General features: G+C 41.7%; 1 protein-coding gene across 3 annotated transcripts in view; it reads left to right on the top strand.

Annotated features, from left to right (window-relative positions):
- The window catches only part of LOC124787242 (centrosomal protein of 76 kDa-like), a 134,212-nt gene extending 121,698 nt beyond the window's left edge, over nucleotides 1-12,514 (top strand). For 2 of the 3 annotated variants that reach the window (XM_047254325.1, XM_047254324.1), the window contains 2 exons: nucleotides 11,101-11,318; nucleotides 12,098-12,514. In XM_047254325.1, the coding sequence (XP_047110281.1) occupies nucleotides 11,101-11,318; nucleotides 12,098-12,251 (372 nt within the window). In that variant the 3' untranslated portion in view covers nucleotides 12,252-12,514. Of the gene's footprint in view, nucleotides 1-11,100; nucleotides 11,319-11,675; nucleotides 11,817-12,097 lie in introns of all 3 variants that reach the window. The other variant, XR_007015969.1, reaches the window with a different exon arrangement.
- Nucleotides 12,515-20,451: the final 7,937 nt, after the last annotated feature.

Below are 20,451 nucleotides of genomic sequence, written 5' to 3'. Positions count from 1 at the left end.
CAAATGACAAATTAATTGTACAAAAATGCCTAAGGCGTACATTTGATGTTAAACGAACTGTACTACTCAGTGTGCATGGATGTACAGGTGTGATACTATTAGTTATGTAAGCCCATCCACCACGGCAAAGTCATATCACATTGGATGGGAAAAATCAGTTTTTAATTGTTCTGAGGCCAAAAACAGCATAAAAAGCATCAGTTACATTGGTTTTTAATTGGTCTGAGGCCAAAAACCGCATAAAAAGCATAAATCACATTGGTTTTTAATTGTCCTGAGGCCAAAAACTGCATAAAAGCATCAATCAAAATCAAATCAAACTATTAATTACCGTGTGACTGCCACAAAACATGTTCAGTATGCTGTCCACTATTTTCTGCAACAAGTTGAAATCAAGAAACAGCATGTTCCACAACTGATCGAAGTGTTTCTGGGGTCATGTTCAGAAATTGGTGCGCAATGCATGCCTTCAATACAGCTAAGTTTGCAGTCTGAACACTGAACACAACATCTTTCAGATAGCCCCATAGCCAGTAGTCACATGGATTAAGATCAGGTGGTCAGGAGAGCCAGGCTGTAGGGAAATGGTGGCTGATAATCCTGGTATTTCCAAAAAGGCACTTTAGCAGCTGCTTAACTGGATTTGCAATGTGCGGAGGTGTGCCATATTGCATAAAAAAGATCCCATCCACACATCCATGCTGTTGGAGGTGGTTGCACAAAAGACACTCATAGCACTTACCAGTGACGGTACAGGCAACAGGACCATAATCACCTGTCTTTTCAAAAAAAATATGGCTCTTTGATAAATTATGCCATAAACCCGCACAACACAGTGACCTTTTCAGGGTGAAGTGGTACTGGTTGATTTGCGTATGGATCTTCCATTGCCCATATTCGACAATTCTGTGTATTGATATATACTGTCAGATGGAAGTCGGCTTTGTCTATCCACAAAATTTTCCACATCCAGTCATTGTCCAATTCCACGTGAGCAAGAAATCCTAAAGCACAGGTCTCACTTGCTGCCAGGTCAACAGGAAACAACTTGTGCACATGGCTAATTTTGAATGTATAGCAGAGAAGAATGTTTCATAGGATTTTACGCACCATGCTCAGGGGTATGTCCAATGTTCAAGCAGTTGTCCATGCACTAGACGTTTTCACACCACCACTCATCTCCTCCTGCACTGCTGTGGCCACTGCTTCCACTGATGTCAAATCAGTTCGTTTCATCCCTCTTCCAGGTTGCACACCAAAAGAACTCGTCTTTTCAAATTTTCGAGTCATTTTCTTTATACCCACAGCAATCATCAGACGAACGCCTTTTTCAGACACTTCTGTGTCTGGAACTCCTGCAGAGTGACATGTGTACAGTCATCATTCTCGTACAACAGTTTTACAAGCAGAGCATGGTCCTACATTGAGACAGTTATGAAAAACATCGCAGATGGGAAAGGAGGAAAAGCTGTGTACTTGGCGTGTTTATACCAACTTCAGTGAGTCATGCACATGACACGTGTTTTCATTTACGTATTCTGACATATAAAGCGCTATCTATTGGTCAAATTTCACACTATTTTTTTCTTCTGTCATACATTTTCCCCCTTCTCCAATAATATTCCATTGCAATTGATGTTATTCTGACCAGTGATGTTATTTCTACAGTGTTTTAAAAGTTTAACTTTAATTGTAATCACCGTGTATTAGTCTCAGTGGTGTTGAGAAACAGCTGAAATCATTAAAACTGAACAAAGTTCCAGGGCCCAAACCAATCCCTGTCAGATTCTTTACAGAATTTGTGGTTTAGTTAGCCCCTCTTCTAACTACAACGTATTGTAGATCCCTTGAACAAAAAGCCATGCCCAGTTCTTGGAAACAAGCACAGATCATGCCAATCTACAAGAAGGGTAGTAGAAATGATCCACAAAACTGCTGTCCAATATCCTTGACATCAATTTGTTGTAGAATCTTAGAACATATTCTGAGCTCAAATGTAATGAGATATCTTGAACAGAATGACGTCCTCAATGTCAACCAGCAAGGATTCTGAAAACATCGATCATGCAAAACCCAACTGACACTTTCCTCACATGATGCACTGAAAGCTTTGGATCAAGTTTGTCAGGTAGCTGCATTATTTCTCAATTTCCGAAAAGCATTTGACTAGGTACCACACCTATGCTTATTGTCAAAAGTTCAATAATATGAGGTACCAAGTGAAATCTGTGACTGGGCTTAGGATCTTTTGTTAGGGAGGACACAGTGTTATATTGGATGGAGAGTCATCATCAGATGTACAAGTAACTTCAAGTGTACAGAAAGGAAATGTGCTGGGACCCTTGCTGTTCATGTTGTGGATTAATGATCTTACAGACAATTATCTATAATGAGTAATGAGTACAATCTGAAAGAAGCTCGATAACTGTTCAATCAGATCTTGGAAACATTTCAAAGTAGTGGAAAGATTGGCAACTTGCTTTAAGTATTCAGAAATGTAAGTTTGTGCAAAAAAAAAAAAAAAAAAAAAAAAAAACAAAAAACAAAAAAAAAAAAAAAACACCATGAGTCACTGTCAGAATTGGCCAACTCATACTAGTGCCTGGGTGCAACATTCATTAGGGATATGAAATGGAATGATCATATACTTTCAGCTGTGGGTAAAGGAGGTGGTAGACTTTGTTTCATTGGTAGAATACTGGGGAAGTGCAATCAGTCTACAAAGGAGATTGCTTACAGATCACATGTGTCCCATCCTAGAATGTTGCTCAAGTGTGTGGGACCTGTACCACATAGGACTAACAGAGGATATACAGAGAAGGGCAGAATAAATGGTCACATGTTTGTTTAATTGGTGGGAGAATTTCACAGAGATACAGTAGGAACTGAACTGGAAGCCTCTTGAAGATGGACGTAAACTATCCCTACAAAGTCTATTAACAAAGTTTCAAGAGCTGGCTTTAAATGATGACTCCAGGAATGTACTAAAATCCCCTACATATCACTCACAGAGGGATCATGAGAACAAGATTAGAATAATTTCTGCCCGCACAGAGGCATTCAAACAATCATTCTTCCCCTGCTCAATGTGTGAATGTAATAGGAAGAAACCTTAATAACTGGTACAATGGGATGTGCCATGTGCAATGCACCTTACACTGGTTTGCACAGTATAGAGGTAGATGTGGATAGGACAGGGGGGGGGCAGAAACTGTTGAGTAGAGGGTGTGGGGGACAGTAAGTTACCATGAATTAAGGCTGAGACAATTTTGGGAGGGGAGAATGTGTTTTAAGAATAACTCCCATTTGTGCAATTCAGCTAGGCTGGGGGTGTAGGGGAGGATCCATATAGCCCTATGTTTTGAAGCAGCCATTGGAATGAAGCATGTTATGTTCAGCGGCACGTTCTGCTACAGTTTGGCAGTGGCTCTTCATTGAGGGGGCAGCTCATTGGTAGTCATACCAATATAAAAAGCTGTCCAATGATTGCAGCAGAGTTTGTATATGACATGGCTGCTTTCACAGGTAGGCATCTGACAGCACTGAAATAGGAAGTACTGGGTGGGTGGATTGGGCAGGTCTTACACTTGTGTCTTCCACAGGGTATGATTCCTCTGGCAAGGGGTTGGGATAAGGAGTGGCATAGGAATGGACTAGGATGTTGTGAACATTGGATTGATGATGGAATGCCACTTTAAGAGTGCTGGGAAGGATCTTGGGTAGGAGATCCCACATTTCAGGACATGGTGATTACCTGTCAAAGCCCTTATTAAGGATGCGGTTCAGTTGTTTCAGTCTGAGGTGGTATTGGGTGGCAAAAGGGGCACACATTTTTAGCTGGTTCTTGGGAGTGGTGGGAGGATTGACAGTGTGTGGGAATATGGCATGGAACATCTGTTAGAGGACTAGGTTTGGGGGTTAGTGCCTGTCTGTGAGGGCCTTTGTAAGACCCTCAGCATATTGGGCAAGAGAGTTCTTGTCACTGCAGATATGCTATCCTCGAGTGGACAGGCTGTGTGGGATGGATTTTTTGACATAGAAGGGATGTTAGCTGTTGAAATGCCAGTACTGTTGGTGGTTGATGGGTTTAAATGTGGATTGAAATGTTGATGGAGCCATCAGAGAGGAGGTGGTCAACATCCAGGTATGTGGCACACTGGATTGAGGAGGACCAGGTAAAGTGGATGAGGGAGGAGGTATTGAGATTGTGAGGGAATGTGGAAAGGGAGGTTTGACCCTGAGTCAAGATCGTGAAGATATTATCAGTGAACCTGACCAGACCAGGGGTTTGGGGTTTTTGGAGTCTGGGAACGTTTCCTCTAGATGGTCCATAAATAGGTTGGCATAGGAGAGTGTCATGCTCGCATAGGAGAGTGCCATGCTGGTGTAGGTTTGTTTGTATACCTTACCTTCAAAGGAGAAGTAGCTGTACATTGGGATAAAGTTAGTAGAGTGTTTGAGGAAGGAGCCTGAAGGACACTGGGAAAGGTATTGTTAAATAGCGGCCAGACTATGGGCATGAGGAATGGTGGTGTTTATGGAAGTGATGTCAACAGTGGTGAGAAGAGATACAGAAGGTAATTGGTTGAGGATGGTGAAGAGTCGGTGGAGGAAATTGTTGGTATGTTTGGCCTGGGAGGCTAGATTTTCAGCAATTGGTTAGATTGAAGGCACAGTAACCAGCTACAAAGGGGCATCCAATATTGTTGGGTTTATGGATTTTGGGGAGCACATAGAAGGTGGGTGTGCAGGTTTTCATTGGGATGAGGAGGGAAATGGATTCAGGGAGAGGTTCTGGGAAGGGCCGAAGGCTTTCAGCAGGGGCTGGAGATTATGTTGGACTTCTGGGAGGGAATCACTCTGGCAGAGTTTACAGATTGAAGAGCCAGATAAACAGCAGAGGCCTTCCGGTAGATAGTCGCTGTGATTCAGAATGGCAGTGGTGGAACCTTTGTCTACTGATAGGGTTATTAAATTAGGATTTGTCCTGAGATTTTGTATGCCTGTCCTCTCTTTTACTGAAGGTTAGTGGTCTTAGGAATGGACCTGGGGAAGGATAGTGAGGCCAAGTTTGAGCTAATGAATTCCTGGAAAGTGACCAGGAGATGGTCAGTGGGAGAGGGGGGGGGGGGGGGGTCATGGGTTGACGGCAGTGTGAACTGGGAAAGGAAGGTTTCAATGTTGGGATTAGTTGGTTTTGGATGGAGGGATTGGTGGCAAAGAAGTGTTTCTAGTTCAAAGATTGGGTGAAGGAGAGTAGGCCTTTAATAAGTCCAACATCACTACATTTGGGTGTAGGGCTACAGGTGAATCCCTTGGATGGGATTGGAACTTCTGTGTGACAGAGTGTTTTGGTGGAAATGTAACAACAGTGCCCCAGGTATATTTTGTGTATGGATTTAATGGTGTATTGGCAGGGAGTTTTTAGGCTGTGGCACGTTGGAAAGGTCAACTAGGCAGGGTCTGGTTGCTATGGGGTGGAAGGGGGGGGGGGGGTTTGACAAGGTGGAGGAATACGATAGAGGTTGGATGGCGGTGCCTCAAGGTGGCACTGGGATATTAGCAGGTTGGATAACTTTTATGGAATTGCTGTGTGGAATGCTCCTCCAGGTTTTGAAGAGCAAGGGTCTCATCGAATTGCCCAGTATGCTGAGGGTCTCATCAAGGCCTAGGTCTCCCAGACCTAGTCCATAAACAGAGGTCCTGTGCCATATCTCCACCCATCTGCAATCCTCCCACCACCCCCAGAACCAGCTACAAATGAGTACCCCTTTCGTCACCCAATACCACCCCAGACTGGCACAGTGGAACTACATCCTTCATCAGGACTTTGACTACATCATGTCCTGGAATGTGGGACCTCGTATCTAAGATCCTTCCCACCCCTCTTAAAGTGATACTCCATTACCCATCCAATCTCCACATCATCATAGTCCATTCCTATGACACTTCTAATCCCAGCCCCTTGCCACAGGGCTCATGCCCCTGTGGGGTACCTCAGCTGCAAGACATGCCCAACCCACCCACCCAGCACTTCCTGTTCCAGTCCTGTCACAGGCTTATCCTACCCCATCAGAGGCCGGGCTACCTGTGAGAGCATGTCATATACCAGCTTTTCTGCAAGCATTGGACAGCCTTTTCATATTGATATGATTACCAACCAGCTGTCCACCTGTGGTCAAGAGCATTGTAGACCATCCTGTGGCATAACATGCTGCTGAACATGACATGCTTGATTCCAGTGGCTGCTTCACAACCTGGACCATCTGGATCCTCCCCTCCACCACCAGCTTATCTGAATTGTGCAGATGGAAGTTATCCTTACAATGCATTCTCCCCTTCCAAAATTATCCCGGCCTCAACCTGTGGTAACTTATTGCCCCCACATCATCTACCCAACAGTTTCTACCCCATATGTCCTATAACACTCTTCTCTCCCCTCACCCATAACCTGATAACCTGCTAGCCCCCTCCCCCCCCCCCTCCCCCAAGTCGCCAGAATGAGCCATGTGTGCATGAGGTGTGCTTGCTCAAGTGAAGGTGTGGTTTTCTTTCCTTAAGAAGGCTTTGACAGAAAACTAAATGTGCAACAGTCTTTTTGTTCTGCCTGAACATTACTTGATTACCATTTATTTCCTCTTACCAACTTTTTGTGATCATCCACATCTGTAGTCTCATACTTAATGACTGCTGCACTGGTGAGTGCTCAAAAACAAGCAACTGCAAAATTCATAGTTGAGCCCAGAGATGCTTAACCGCATATAGTCATATCTCTTGTAGGTTATATTTATTCTTGTATTGACTGAAATGTAGCAACAGTGATGATCTCACATGGTTCAGTGTTTGTCTTTTTTTTTCTACTCTGAGAGCTACGCCACACTTAAGACTTCGGTCACATGTTTTAAGCAGATACGAGGTATGTTACCGAAACTGTGAGCTGCAAACCACAAAATAATGTCCATGACTGTGTAATTATATCTGTTCTCACAACAACTGCCACACAGTTGCCATGTAGTTTACATAGTAGAAACATGAAGCCTACAGATAAATGCATTTATAGCTTCAAGGATACTACCCCAGATTACGTGATCTGGGATACTACTCATGGCATTAATCAGTTCATTCATCCATTCATTCATTGTGTTCTGCAGATTTCATTATAAAGCAAAAAATTCATGAATATGGAATGAATCAAAATATTTGTTGACAAAAAAGAGGCAGGTGTCAGAAACCAAATTTGTGCACCGTATTGTTGATACACTGTCATTACATTGTATACAACTTGTGATTATGCAAACTAAATTTAAGGTGGAATTATAACTTTAAGATGTTACAAACTGAACGAAAACTACTACTTTGAGGAATACTGCCACTTCCCCAGATGTATTAAGGAGCTGCTGTTTATCTCTTGTTAGCTTAATACCTTCAGGACCATATTGATGTGTCTGTATTGTGGAAATAATGAATCAACGAGTGCAAAGTCTAAACACAATCTTCAAAAAATGAAAAAAAGAGTTATTTAAAAACAATACTAATTTTGACAATATGCTCTGCTGTTCTGATGGTAACAAGATCATACTACTGTAACATGTCACTGTGACAATTTTTGAATTATGGATTTGTGGTGCTTTGAAAGGAAAAAAGATATACCAAATGGTATTGGTATATCCACTAATGAAAACCCAGTAAAACTTATTGTACAACCTGCTTCTGATATTTCTCAAAAATATTTATGTAGAATCATAGGTATTACTTTGAGTGAAGTAGCATAAACTCAGTGATATACCGTGAATAATTGAAAACAGTATTTTAAAAATCCAAAAGAAAACTGTTAATACTTTTTCAGGATGAGCCACAATGCCCAGGAGGGATCTGCGGATTGTGCGACATGGCCACAGGCTGGTGCCACTGCATCTGCAGGTCGCCTCCATGCCTGACTCTCGGACACTGATCTGCCAGTAGTCAGCTGAGCACACGCTTCCTCTAAGCACAAACAACATTGCCACCTGATTAACTTAAGCTTACCTTTATTTGCAGTAGCTGCTCAAAATGATGTCCCTCTGTGGTAAGACGAGCCTGACATCTGAACATCTTAGCAAACACACTACGAATTTCAGCTTCCGAAATCTGGGAAATGACTAGCCAAATCCTGTCTTCCAACTCTTTGAGCATGATTGGTTGCTTTCACCTTGTCTTTTAACATTCCCCAGAGATAAAAATCACACAGATTTAGATCTGGAGAACGAGGAGGCCAGGCAACTATCATATCAAAAATATTTTGTACAGCTGTCGTAAGAACATTGGTGATGTGTGGTCTGGCATTGTCCTGCATGAAATAAGTGTACATCTTTTTGTTAGGTGTTAGTTCTCATAAAAAAAGGATGCAGTATGTTGTTTACATGCCTTTCAGAACGTATTGTTTTGTGGAAATAGATTGGTTCAATAATTGTCTTTCACTAATTGCACACCACACTCCTGTTTTCACATCTCGAAGAGGTTGTTGATATAATTCATGAGGATTTCTGCAGCCTCAACATCAATTGTTCTCAGAATTTACATACCCTGACAAATGCAGCCACACTTCATCAGAAAAAAAGCATCACAGGATCAACTTTCCCATCCTGCACAGACTGTAAAGGCCAGTTGCAATAAAGACATCATGCAACAGTATCTGAGTTTCTCCATTGATGCACTATCTGTATTTTGTATGGTTTCAATTTCAGTTGTGCACAGGTCTGTGAGCAAATATTCTTGACACACTCGTCTGAAGTGTCAAATGGTGCAGAGATTTTCTCAGACTTCTTTCCAGAGCCTCCCCTATCTTGCTAATTTATTTTCAGTTAAAACACTAGGTTCTTTAGGCCTTCGTTTGTGTAACACAGATCCAGTCTCCTGAAATTTCTTAGCTAATCTGCATATCATCGAATCACTGTGAACATGCACATTGGGAAATTTTTCTATGAATTCAAGTTGACATTCCACATATGATTCTGTCTTCACATAGTTCAACACAAAAAACGCTCATTGATCCTTTGTGTATACCATGCTGAATGAAAACTTGACAGGAAACTCAAAAGAAAATACCCAAACACTTAGTCGCACAGCATAGAAGACATGCACACAGTGTTTCTGTCTGAGGACTGGCCCAGTGACGTACAGGCAGGGAAAGCCCGGGGCTTGACACAGTTGCAATAATGACATCTAGCAACAATATTTGAAACAATTAAACTTGACAAAAAAACTAAAAAGAAAACATCAGCACACTTGTAGCACAGTGTAGGGTGTATATGAAAAGTATTGGCATCCGAGAATAACGCATAGTGACAACTGGCAAACATAGCGGCAACAGCCGTCAAATGTGCCTTGCGACAGGCAGACCACTCACAGGTGTCTTTCGTAAGACACCTTACATGTCAATGGAAAATCCTTGGCAGAATATAAATAATGGATGGAGCAGAAGCTACAACTCAACATATAACTGAGGTGTTGTGTTGCTGACAGACTCGTAAACAACAATAATAATGTTACTAGCTTTTGGATGACTGCTTCTTCAGAGCTAATTGATACTCATATGCACACATGCACATGCATGCCTGAATTCTGTTGGCTGATTACATTGTGCCATTACCAAAGCTCAGACAAGGTGAGGGGTTGTCTCGGGTGGAATAGGTGAAGGGATAAATGAGGTGGAAGCAGGATGGAAGGTTGCAGATGGGTCATTGACAGCTGGAAGTGGGGGCAGCAGGCAAATTGGGTAGAAATGCGACAACGGTGTGCTCATTCTTGTCATAGGCTGTGGGTGCATGATGAGTGAAGTAAAGGACATGGGTCATGGATCATACACCTTTGGAAGGCCCAGATTTGTGGACTGTCCAATGTACTCATCTAGCACATCCTACTCCAGTCCCGTCATGCAAGGACACGTGTAGAAGCAGTCATTCATGGGCTAGCTTTGATGTAACTTCAGCACAGCATTTTATGTGGGCATGACCACCAACCAACTTTTTCACCTGAATGAATGATCACCACCAAACTGTGGCCAATATCAGAGTTGCCCACCAAGTGGCAGAACACACTGCTAAGCAGGACATGCTTGAGTTCAGTGGTCACTTCATATCCTGTGCCATCTAAGACCTTTGCCCCAACACCAGTTTTTCTGAATTATGTTGATACGAATTGTCCTTGCAACACATCTTTCAATCTTATAATCCTGCTGGCCTCAATGACTGCTAGCCCCTGTTTTACACTCAGCTCCATCCCTGCCCGATGTCCTGAACTTCACTTTTCTGGTCTTTAGACTCTCCTCTCTGCAGTCTCCATCTTCTCTGTAACTATATTCTCCTCCCAATCCACTCCTCCATGTCACAGTATGATTCACACTGCCTGTGACCAAAACAAACTCACTGGTGTCACTTTCCTACTCCATGCACCAGCTACCTCTCATTTCCAACCATCTTCGCCCTTCTCCCAACCCTCTCTGGCACACCCCAGTTCCTTTCTTTCCTCACCCACTCTACACCTTACTCCTTCCCTTATTTATCATTAAAACCTCTGTATGGCAAGCAACCAAAAACTTTTACACATCTTAAACTTTTTTCGGCATACTATGTCAGAGCAAATCCTTCTAAGTTTTCACCTTGCTCCTTGAACTCTCAGATTTAATTGCATAGTCACCCTTTACAGTAATTATTGACAACAGAAAAATTTCCTTAGTATGAAGTGCCAGTTCCGTATTCATGTTCAGTTTCAGTCCATTGTCATCTATCTTTCCACCAGTCAACAACAACAACAACAACAACAACAACAACAATTAGTTATATGGAAATACAAACTATATCATTGAAGTGTACCACAGAAATTATTATTAATAGGGAGGAAGCTAAAGACTGATACATTATGAACAATATAATTGCAAGAATTATTCTCCCCAGGACTGAAATGAACCCAACTTTACAATCCTGTGTGGAAACCAATGAAGGTGTATGCGAAATTTTGTTGGGAAAAAAATGGAAATTGCAGAGCATCATCAGTATTAGAATTCTCCACAGCATTTTTAAGTCATAGGTGCTGTTAAATAATGCTTATAGTTCTTATTTACAGGATTTTAATCTACTGACACGCTGGGACCGAAATCTGGAGCAATATTTGCTGCAGCTCTTAGCATCATATGAAACAGCACGCCAGACTGGTACAGCTTTGGTTACAGAAGATTTTGAAGAAATTATTGATAGTAATATCCCAGAAGATTTTACATTTAGAGCACTGCCTTTGCATGTTAGTGACATTCCAGTGAGGCGAATTTTTGGACATTGCATGAGGTAAAAAACAAAAGATTGTTATGTTCTGTCTGTTTATAGTTTATGTTTTGTCTAGTATGAAAGATTACCTTTACAAACACATTTGCTGTTATGCATGAGTAAATATTATAAAATAAATCTGAATTTAAATGTTAGCATTATAGCCTAATGTTATATATTTTGTTCTTCCTTTGGAAGTTTCACATGTGTGGTAACACAAGAAGAGACTAAAATTTGTTACCATTCTCAATTTTCACAGCTGACACAATAAATTTTATTTTACACACCGTAGTAAATCACACACTCAAAATAAGATAGAAATTGTAAGTCCAGGACCAAAACCATATGTTTTATTTATCTCTGTTCAAATTGTTACAGATATTCCTCCAATTCTATGCTCACAAATGACATTAGATCTTTATTTCGCTGCAGCACTTAATTTTTTCAAGAAAGTTTTACAACACATTGTAGCTGCTCTGTGTTCTGTGTACTCAGCAACTGCTGAACAAATAGCTGGAGGTGAGCTTATAGATGCACAATTTTGGAAAAACAAAAATTTGTTTGGAATGGTAGTTTCAGAACTATTAAAGAACACCTCTGTCATATGAAAGAAAGAGACAGAAAGTAGGAAACAAACAGTTGCTGAATAGACATTTCTTTTCCCAAACATTGTTAACTATTATTTTTGACAATTTTCAATTGGGATCATAAAGATATATTTTTGTAGTGGCTGATTATTTACACAACCTGTTTGTGTTGATTTATCTTTAGTTTCCTGAAGAAATTTTATTTTGTTTCAGGCATCCTCTAATACGGGATATAATTCTCTGCAAGGACCCAGATGTGAAATTAGCGTTAGGCGTCTCTGTATATGTTTATCCAGAAAATATTCTTTCACTGTGGCTAATAGTTGCCTGTAAATACAGAATAATTAAAGATAAAAATTTGATTTAGTTGAGACCTTTGTTTACAAAGAATCTCTGATTTTATGGAGCACAATTACACCTGTGTGTTATTAGGACTTGATGATACAAATGTATTTGAGTGTGAAGATTTTCTAGCATTTCCAGTCTTCCTTTGTAGAGGACTGATTTGACTCTCTTTGCAGAGAAATGATACGAGTCAATTTGTGCAGCAATGCATGTCCACATCATGTTACTGAAGGTATTGTATACTGAATACTGAAAGAATGAAAATAAAGGTAAAGTTTTACGGTATTTATAAGCTGCGACGATTGACACCAGCTGAACTACAAAACATGGAAACATTTTTATGTAGAGTAAATTTCTTTCACAATCAATAGATGCTGATCTTTAACCTCTTGCGATATTTGTGGAAGAAATATATATCTACATTTATAGCTACATCAATATAATGGAAGGAAACATTCCACGTGGGAAAAATTACGACTGACATCTCTGCCCAAACTCTTTGTCTTTAAATATGTCTGCTTGTGTCTGTATGTGTGGATGGATATGTGCGTGTGTGCGAGTGTATACCTGTCCTTTTTTCCCCCTAAGGTAAGTCTTTCCGCTCCCGGGATTGGAATGACTCCTTACCCTCTCCCTTAAAACCCACTTCCTTTCGTCTTCCCCTCTCCTTCCCTCTTTCCTGATGAGGCAACAGTTTGTTGCGAAAGCTTGAATTTTGTGTGTATGTTTGTGTTTGTTTGTGTGTCTATCGACCTGCCAGCGCTTTTGTTCGGTAAGTCACCTCATATATAATTTATAGCTACATCCATACTCAAAAAACAACTGTGAAGTGTATGTCATAGAATGCTTCCCACAGTACCAAATATTAGGGTATCTTCTCATTCCACTCACATATAGAGGGTATACTGTCCCTCCAGTGTTAAATATCTGTCTTGTTTTACTTTTTAAAATAAATCTTGAAGTATTGCATACATGCATATACATGAGAGAGAGAAGTATAAGCAATAGCAAAAAATGGAACAATTATTTAATTGTTCCTTAAATTAACTGAGATCATCATCTCTGAATTTAAATTATTGCTGTCCCGTTTCTAATGCTTTATGGGAGATTAATGGATAAAATTCTTATTGGAAATATTTCTATCATTATGTATTATGCATTGACATACATCCCTCAGCTCTCCTCACAGCTCTCCTCTATATGTAGGCAGCCCAAAGATCAGTTTCTATTCAAAGAGTACATTACTCTCCTCCTCAAGAATAATGAAAGAAGGTTGCATATATGCATGAGACCTGGAGACAACAATAAATTTCAGACAGGTTATTCAGTGGTGAGACGTATTTTTAACCAGTTTCTAAACAGCAAATATTCCAAGTTTAGGTGTGGACACTGACCATAATTTATTGCTTATGAACTGAAGATTAACATTAAAGAATTTGCTGAAAGGTAGGAAATTAGTAGTAGTAGTAGTAGTAGTAGTAGTAGTAGCAGCAGCAGCTTTATTCATCCGTAGATAATTTTTTTATGAGGATATAGGACATGTCAAAGTATTTACAAGTTTAGACCAATTTAAAATAAGCTAATTCGTACACGCATACATTTACAGATTTCTAGTTTGTATACAATCATTAGATTTACTCCTGATATACAATAGTTTTTTACAAATAAATTATTAAATAATGTAATGCTACACTGTTCACTCATATCTCACTATCAGTCACTGCACACACTATACACACATTGTTTTATAGCACTTCACTCACTACACACACACACACACACACACACACACACAGGTGATCTCTGGGCCATTTTCTGTATCAAAACTTCCCATTTGCTATCCTGAAAAGCTGAGTCAGCATCACTCTATAATGAGTGCGATGTTGAGCTCAGAAAGAGGAAGAGGTGTTAGTATTGTGCTATGCATAGCTTTGGAGTAAGTTTTTCTAGAAAAAGAAAAAAGATGAAGTGGATCAATTCCTATACCTAGGAAATTTGGTGGAATCATCCCCATTTGTAATTCCTGTGCTTGTGGATATTTCAGCAATTGGATCTTTAGCTGAAGGGATGGTAGCTTTTGCCAGGCCAGTGAAAAATGCCTGGGAACTGGAAGATGTGGCAAAAATATGTAATCAGTTTATGGTATCAGTAGTTATTCGTAAATATAGCTACTCAAACTGGTGGTACTAATGTGCATTTAGTGCAACTGTTTCAATGTCATGATTGGCCTCATCTTAATGCATCTGTTAGGTGCATTAACAAGGGGCTGGAGAGGGCCCTGATGGCAGAAGGCATGGGTCAAAGTTCAGTGGTGCCAGTTGGGTCTCTCAGTGGACCAGGTTACACTAGGTGTGAGAATTAGTCTACTTTGCTTATTTTCATTCACTTATGTCATATGGAATTATATTTTTGGGTTACTCTTCCCATTCTAAAAGGATATTTTTGGCTCAGAAATGGGTGGTTTGGGCAATAAGTGGTGTAAGCTCACGAACCTCTTGTCGACCCCCGTTCAAGAGTCTGGGTATTTTGAGATTGACCTCTTAATATATATATTCCTTACTGTCATTTCTTATTAACCGTACTAGCTTAGTCCCAAGAATAAGCAGCTTTCACTCAGTTAATACCCGGCAGAAATCAAACCTGCATTTGGATCAGACTTCTTTAAATCTTGTGCAGAAAAGTGTGTAATATTTCAATAAACTACCGCTCGAATTCAGAAATCTTAACAATAATCCACATGCTTTCAAACCAAAACTGAAGAGTTTCCTCATGCGTCACTCCTTCTATTCTGTCAAGGAATTCCTTGAAATATTAAGCTGATTCTTGTTGTATTGTTGATTGCGTTTGTTTATGGACTGACTTTTTTTGGGTTCATAAATATATTATTTTTATCTGTTATTATTTTTATGTTGTAATTTCATGTACTGTCATGTTCCATGACCTTGGAGTTTTGCTCCTCAATTTTTTCCTACAGAACACAAAGTGTAACTAAAAAATAAAATAAATAAATCTAAAACTGCACAGGAAATGGCTTGGACTATTCATAAAAAAAAACTCATAGCCATACTGCCCAATAGGCCACTCAAAAATACCAGCCTGCTTAAATTCTTCAAACAGTTCAAAATTACATGATTTTAAAGAGTGTTTATGTGGAATAAGTTACCCAAGACCATGTGGAAATACAAAGAATGCAAGATTGTAAATTTAGGCATTGCAGGAGTTGGACCTGAAACTTACTAGGTGGCATACGTTAAAAAAACAGAATAACATATATAATTTTGACTCGTTTTTTGGCTTGCAGTCACTTGAAGAAATGCGCCTTCACTTCATGAACTATTGTGTTTTCTACAATTCTCATCATGTGTCATCCTTCCTGACAAATGCATAAAAACAGGCACCAAGCACATCACTGCAGCAGCTGTAGTTCAGATGCGATGTCGTATACTCTGACTCTAAAAGAACTATCATCAGCTCTGTACTCGAGCTACTTTCCACCAGTCGATTTAATCAAAGACCAATGGAGTATTCATTTGTAGGACTGGAGATGTGTAGCAGCTTTGCTAATATCACTGAGCCAAATAATGAACTACATCTAGAAGCTAATGGTAAAAATAACATTGTGGATATACCACCTGGTGCATATGTTATTGGTGATTTAAAGGAGATTTTTTAACAGAAAGTAACAGAGGTTTTGCTATATGCAAACATCAATATGCTTAAAGTGGAAATAAAAACAACACAGTCAACAATACATTTAGCCTGGAAGGGTCAATAGGACAACTACTAGGTTTCTCAAAAAGTCAAGATTTGAGGAAGAGTCCCAGTAAATTTTAAAAGTCAGCTCAGCAAGTAGGTACATTACCAGTTAGTACAATTCTCATTGAGTGCAATATTGCAACAAATGCATATCTCAACAATGAAATGATTCATATAGTCAGTACAGGGCATGTGACTGTCAAGATGCCAATCAAACTTATATATCTTCCAGTGACTGTCCAGACATTACACAATCTCAAGCTGCATGTTGTGGATCCAGACAGATGCCTGGTCAACATTCATGATGAGGAAATTGTAATAAGCTTTCGCCTAAGGCATGAGCATAGGTGTAAAGCATAAAATAGGTGCTCACCATCATCAGTACACAATTTCTAATTGAAGATACTGGACCTGAAACCTCATGATGTCCTAATTCAGTACAACAGCCCCTGTAGAATATTACAAGTGAACTGTACATCCACAATACTTCTAACATAAACCATATCTGATAGCATTTTTTTTTAAATTAAAGAAATTCTTGCCAGTTAACTGTTAGTTGTTCAATATTTTAGAAAATCATGATTTCGGCTATAAAGCCAATCTCAAGTACATGCTGAAATTTCAAAATATGTTTGACCTGTCTGTGACATATCATCATTGAAGAAACATATTTCTGGTCTTATAGACTAGAAGCCATATTGCAGGATACAAGTACATATCAAAGATACGTCATATAGCTTACATTGCACACAGCAAAAAAGCAGTAACACAGTATCGTGTATTTACCAGCTAATATAGTCCTGTCACCTGCATTCATCACTTCCTTTCATCAACTACTGGTCTATAAGACCAGAAATATGTTTTGTTGTTGATGACACATCACAGTCACTTCAGAAATATTTTAACATTTAAACATGCACTTGAGGATGGACATAAAGCCAAAATTGTGGTTGTCTAAAATAAATGAACAATTAACAGTGAAACAATGGAAATTTCTTTAAAAAAATTTATATGACTGTAGTCCCCTTTGAAGGAAAGGTCTTTAATAAAAATGATGAAATGAGAATTGTTGTCCAGAACGGAACACATTAACCATTCCATGTAAGAGTTTCCTACATCTGGATGGAAGGTTTCAAAAAAAGGATGGTAGCACTAGAGGGGCATGAATGTATGGGTAAGCGTTGTAGGGTTGCCGAATCCAATGATGCACGCTACACCACATGTAATAAACACTATTTTTATTTCTCGTAAGCACACATATACAGTTGTTTACATTCTGAATTCTCGGTACACGTCCGTACACTTTCGCGCGTGACCACAGACTGGGGCAAAGAGCTTGCCAAAAACAAAGATATTAACCGCGACTTGGTCGATAGTCGCCACATTAGCCCCCCCCCCCCCCCCTAGAGTGTGGAGCACAAACATAAATATTGGGGCATACATGTAAAGGGAACACCCAGGGGGGAGAGAGAGGGTGTTTAATCAGAAACCATACCTTACATTACATTACATTAGTAATTGAAGTCTTCGAGCCAGCGAGGGGGGCGGATGGTCCTGCCTGACCGGGTGAATCCTCGTACAGCAGTTGAGGGATCTGGGGAGGGGATGGTGGGTTGTGAGGGGCCAGGATAGCGGATCTGAATGCCTGTGGTGGTACGTAGGACTTTGACCGTTGATGGGTCAGTACCAACAGGCAAGGGGACAGACTGGAGGAGATGAATGTGAGTTAAGTTGTCACTGGGGAAGCTGGCTTGTTCGTAGAAGATGTACACATTACCCGGCTGCATAACAAAAAACACATTAGAGCTGCAAATAAGATCTGTGTTGACATTCACTACCACTTCCTGATACGGGTTGACAGAATCTCCACACGAGTCGTCATCGGTGACATCACACGCTCTGAGGCTGGTCCCTGATACATCACTGAATCCTAACAGGGAGAGGCGAGGGGCTGCCTGTAGGAGGGTAAGTCATCACACGCATCACTCTGCCTAGGAATGTCACACGCACCTGTAGCACTGTCACACGACTGGGAGTGGGGAACGTCACACGTGTGGGAATGGGCGTCGCTCATCCATGGACTGTCGGTAGATGCCTCATGCGAGGTGGGTGCAGCAGGGGATGGGGTCTGACTGGGAGGGGTATCGGGCAGTTCTCCCAGAGTCCATGCAGGTTTGAGGCGGCAGGCGGATACCGTTTGAGGCGTGCTGTTAATGAGCACTTCGAACGTGTTGGTACGCCGTGATATGACTCTGTGCGGGCCCGTATATGGAGGTCTGAGTGCCGGTCGGATGGTGTCATCACGCACCATGACGTGAGTGCACGACGCCAAGTCCTTATGCAGAAATACGGGAGGGGGCGTGTGTGGTCGAGGAGGCGGCACGCGGATGTTAGCAATTAGCTCCTTGACCTGCCCGACGAATGTCGAGTCGCAGATTTGATCTGGAGGAAGTGAAGGCTCAACTAACTCTGCTGGGAGTGTGAGGGGTTCTCCATACAGTACCTCTGCCAGGGATGCGCCAAGGTCCTCTTTGTATGCGGCCCGAATGCCTAACATTACCCATGGTAAGGCATCGGCCCACTCACCTCCGTGGCACATCAGGGAAGCTTTAAGCGTTCGGTGCCAGCGTTCCACAAGCCCATTGCTCTGGGGGTGGTATGCTGTAGTCCTAAATCGTTTCACCCCACACAGTTCACAAAGCTGTCGGAAGAGGGCAGACTCGAACTGGCGGCCCTGGTCGGTGGTGACAGAGACTGGGCAGCCGAAGCGCGAGATCCACATTAACAGCAGGGCTCGGGCCACTGCATCGGCTGTGATAGTAGTGAGAGGAATTACCTCTACCCAGCGGGTAAACCTGTCAATTGCGGACAGTATGTAATGGAAGGGGCCTGAGGGGGGTAAGGGCCCGACGATATCGATGTGTATGTGCTGGAATCTTCTTTTTGCCACATCGAACGTACCCATGGGGGGCTGTGCATGACGTCCTACTTTTGCGTGCTGACAAGCCACACATGCTCGTGCCCAACTGCGACACTGTTTTATCACCCCGGGCCAAACAAAATGTTCAGATACCAGACGTGCGGAGGCGCGAATGCCAGGGTGTGCCAAGTCGTGGATACTATTAAATATGTCCCGGCGGAGAGGTGCAGGAATCACCGGGCGTATGCGTCCTGTTGAAATGTCGCACCAGATGGGTGATGAAAACCCAGGAAGTGTCCGTAACTCTAGTTTGAGTCCTGTTTTGATATCGGAACGCAATGCTGCGAGTTCAGTATCCTCTGTCTGCAATTTAGGGAGCTCACTGAGGTCCAGTTGTGAAGATAAAACCGACACCCGAGACAGAAAATCAGCGACGACATTGTCTGCGCCTCTGACGTAACGTATGTCATTCATAAACTGACATATAAGGTCCATATGCCTAAAACGTCTCGGGGATGAGTCCTTACCTGGGTTACGGAAAGCGTAAACCAATGGCTCGTGGTCGGTAAATACCACGAGATGGCGACCTTCGATATCGTCTTGGAAATATTTGATAGCAGCGTAAATAGCAAACAGTTCCCGGTCGAAGGTCGACCATTTACGTTGGGAAGCGGTCAGTTTGTGGGAGAAAAATCTGAGCGGCTGTACAACAGAACCCACGGATTGCTGAAGTACTGCCCCCACTGCTGTATCACTTGCGTCTGTAGTAAGCGAGATGGGAGCATCAGGAATGGGGTGAGCAAGCGTAACAGCTGTCTGTAAGGCTGACTTTAGATTATCAAATGCGCGACGCATATCTGGAGTCCACGTGACCGCCCGAGACCCTGATGTGTTTTTTCCTGCGAGGGCATCCGTCAGTGGGGCTTGTATGTCGGCGGCGCGGGGAATATGTTTACGGTAGTAATTTACTGTTCCAAGGAAGCGGCGGAGGCCCTGAAAATCTTTGGGCAAAGGCACCGTACTAATGGCCTCCACCCGTTCAGTTAGGGGGCGGATGCCGTCGCCCGAAACTCTGTGGCCCAGAAAAGTGACACTGGTGCGGCGGAGTTGTGACTTAGTATTGTTCACTGCGATACTGTTTGCTTTTAATAGTTGGAGCACTGTATTTAAATGTTGTTCATGTTCCTCGAGGGAGGAAGAAAAAATTAACAAGTCGTCCAGGTACGCATATGCAAAGTCCAGTTTTCCAACCAGCGAGTCGATGAACCGTTGCCACGCCTGTGCAGCATTTTTAAGGCCGAATGGCATAAACAAATACTCGAACAACCCGAACGGGGTGATGATAGCGGTCTTTTCAACGTCCTCAGGTGCCATTGGCAGTTGGTGGTACGCCTTATGACAATCGACTACACTGAAAATTTGTGCCCCATGCAGCTGGGAAGCAAAGTCTTGAATATTTGGGACGGGATAATTATCTAAAATTGTTCTGGCGTTAAGCGCCCGATAGTCACCGCAGAGGCGGAAAGTGTCATCTTTCTTAGGCACC

Source organism: Schistocerca piceifrons, chromosome 1 (assembly GCF_021461385.2).
Source record: "Schistocerca piceifrons isolate TAMUIC-IGC-003096 chromosome 1, iqSchPice1.1, whole genome shotgun sequence".
Classification (NCBI taxonomy): domain Eukaryota; kingdom Metazoa; phylum Arthropoda; class Insecta; order Orthoptera; family Acrididae; genus Schistocerca; species Schistocerca piceifrons.
Note: the sequence above shows the minus strand (reverse complement) of the source record. Positions and strands in the feature narration are given on the sequence as shown.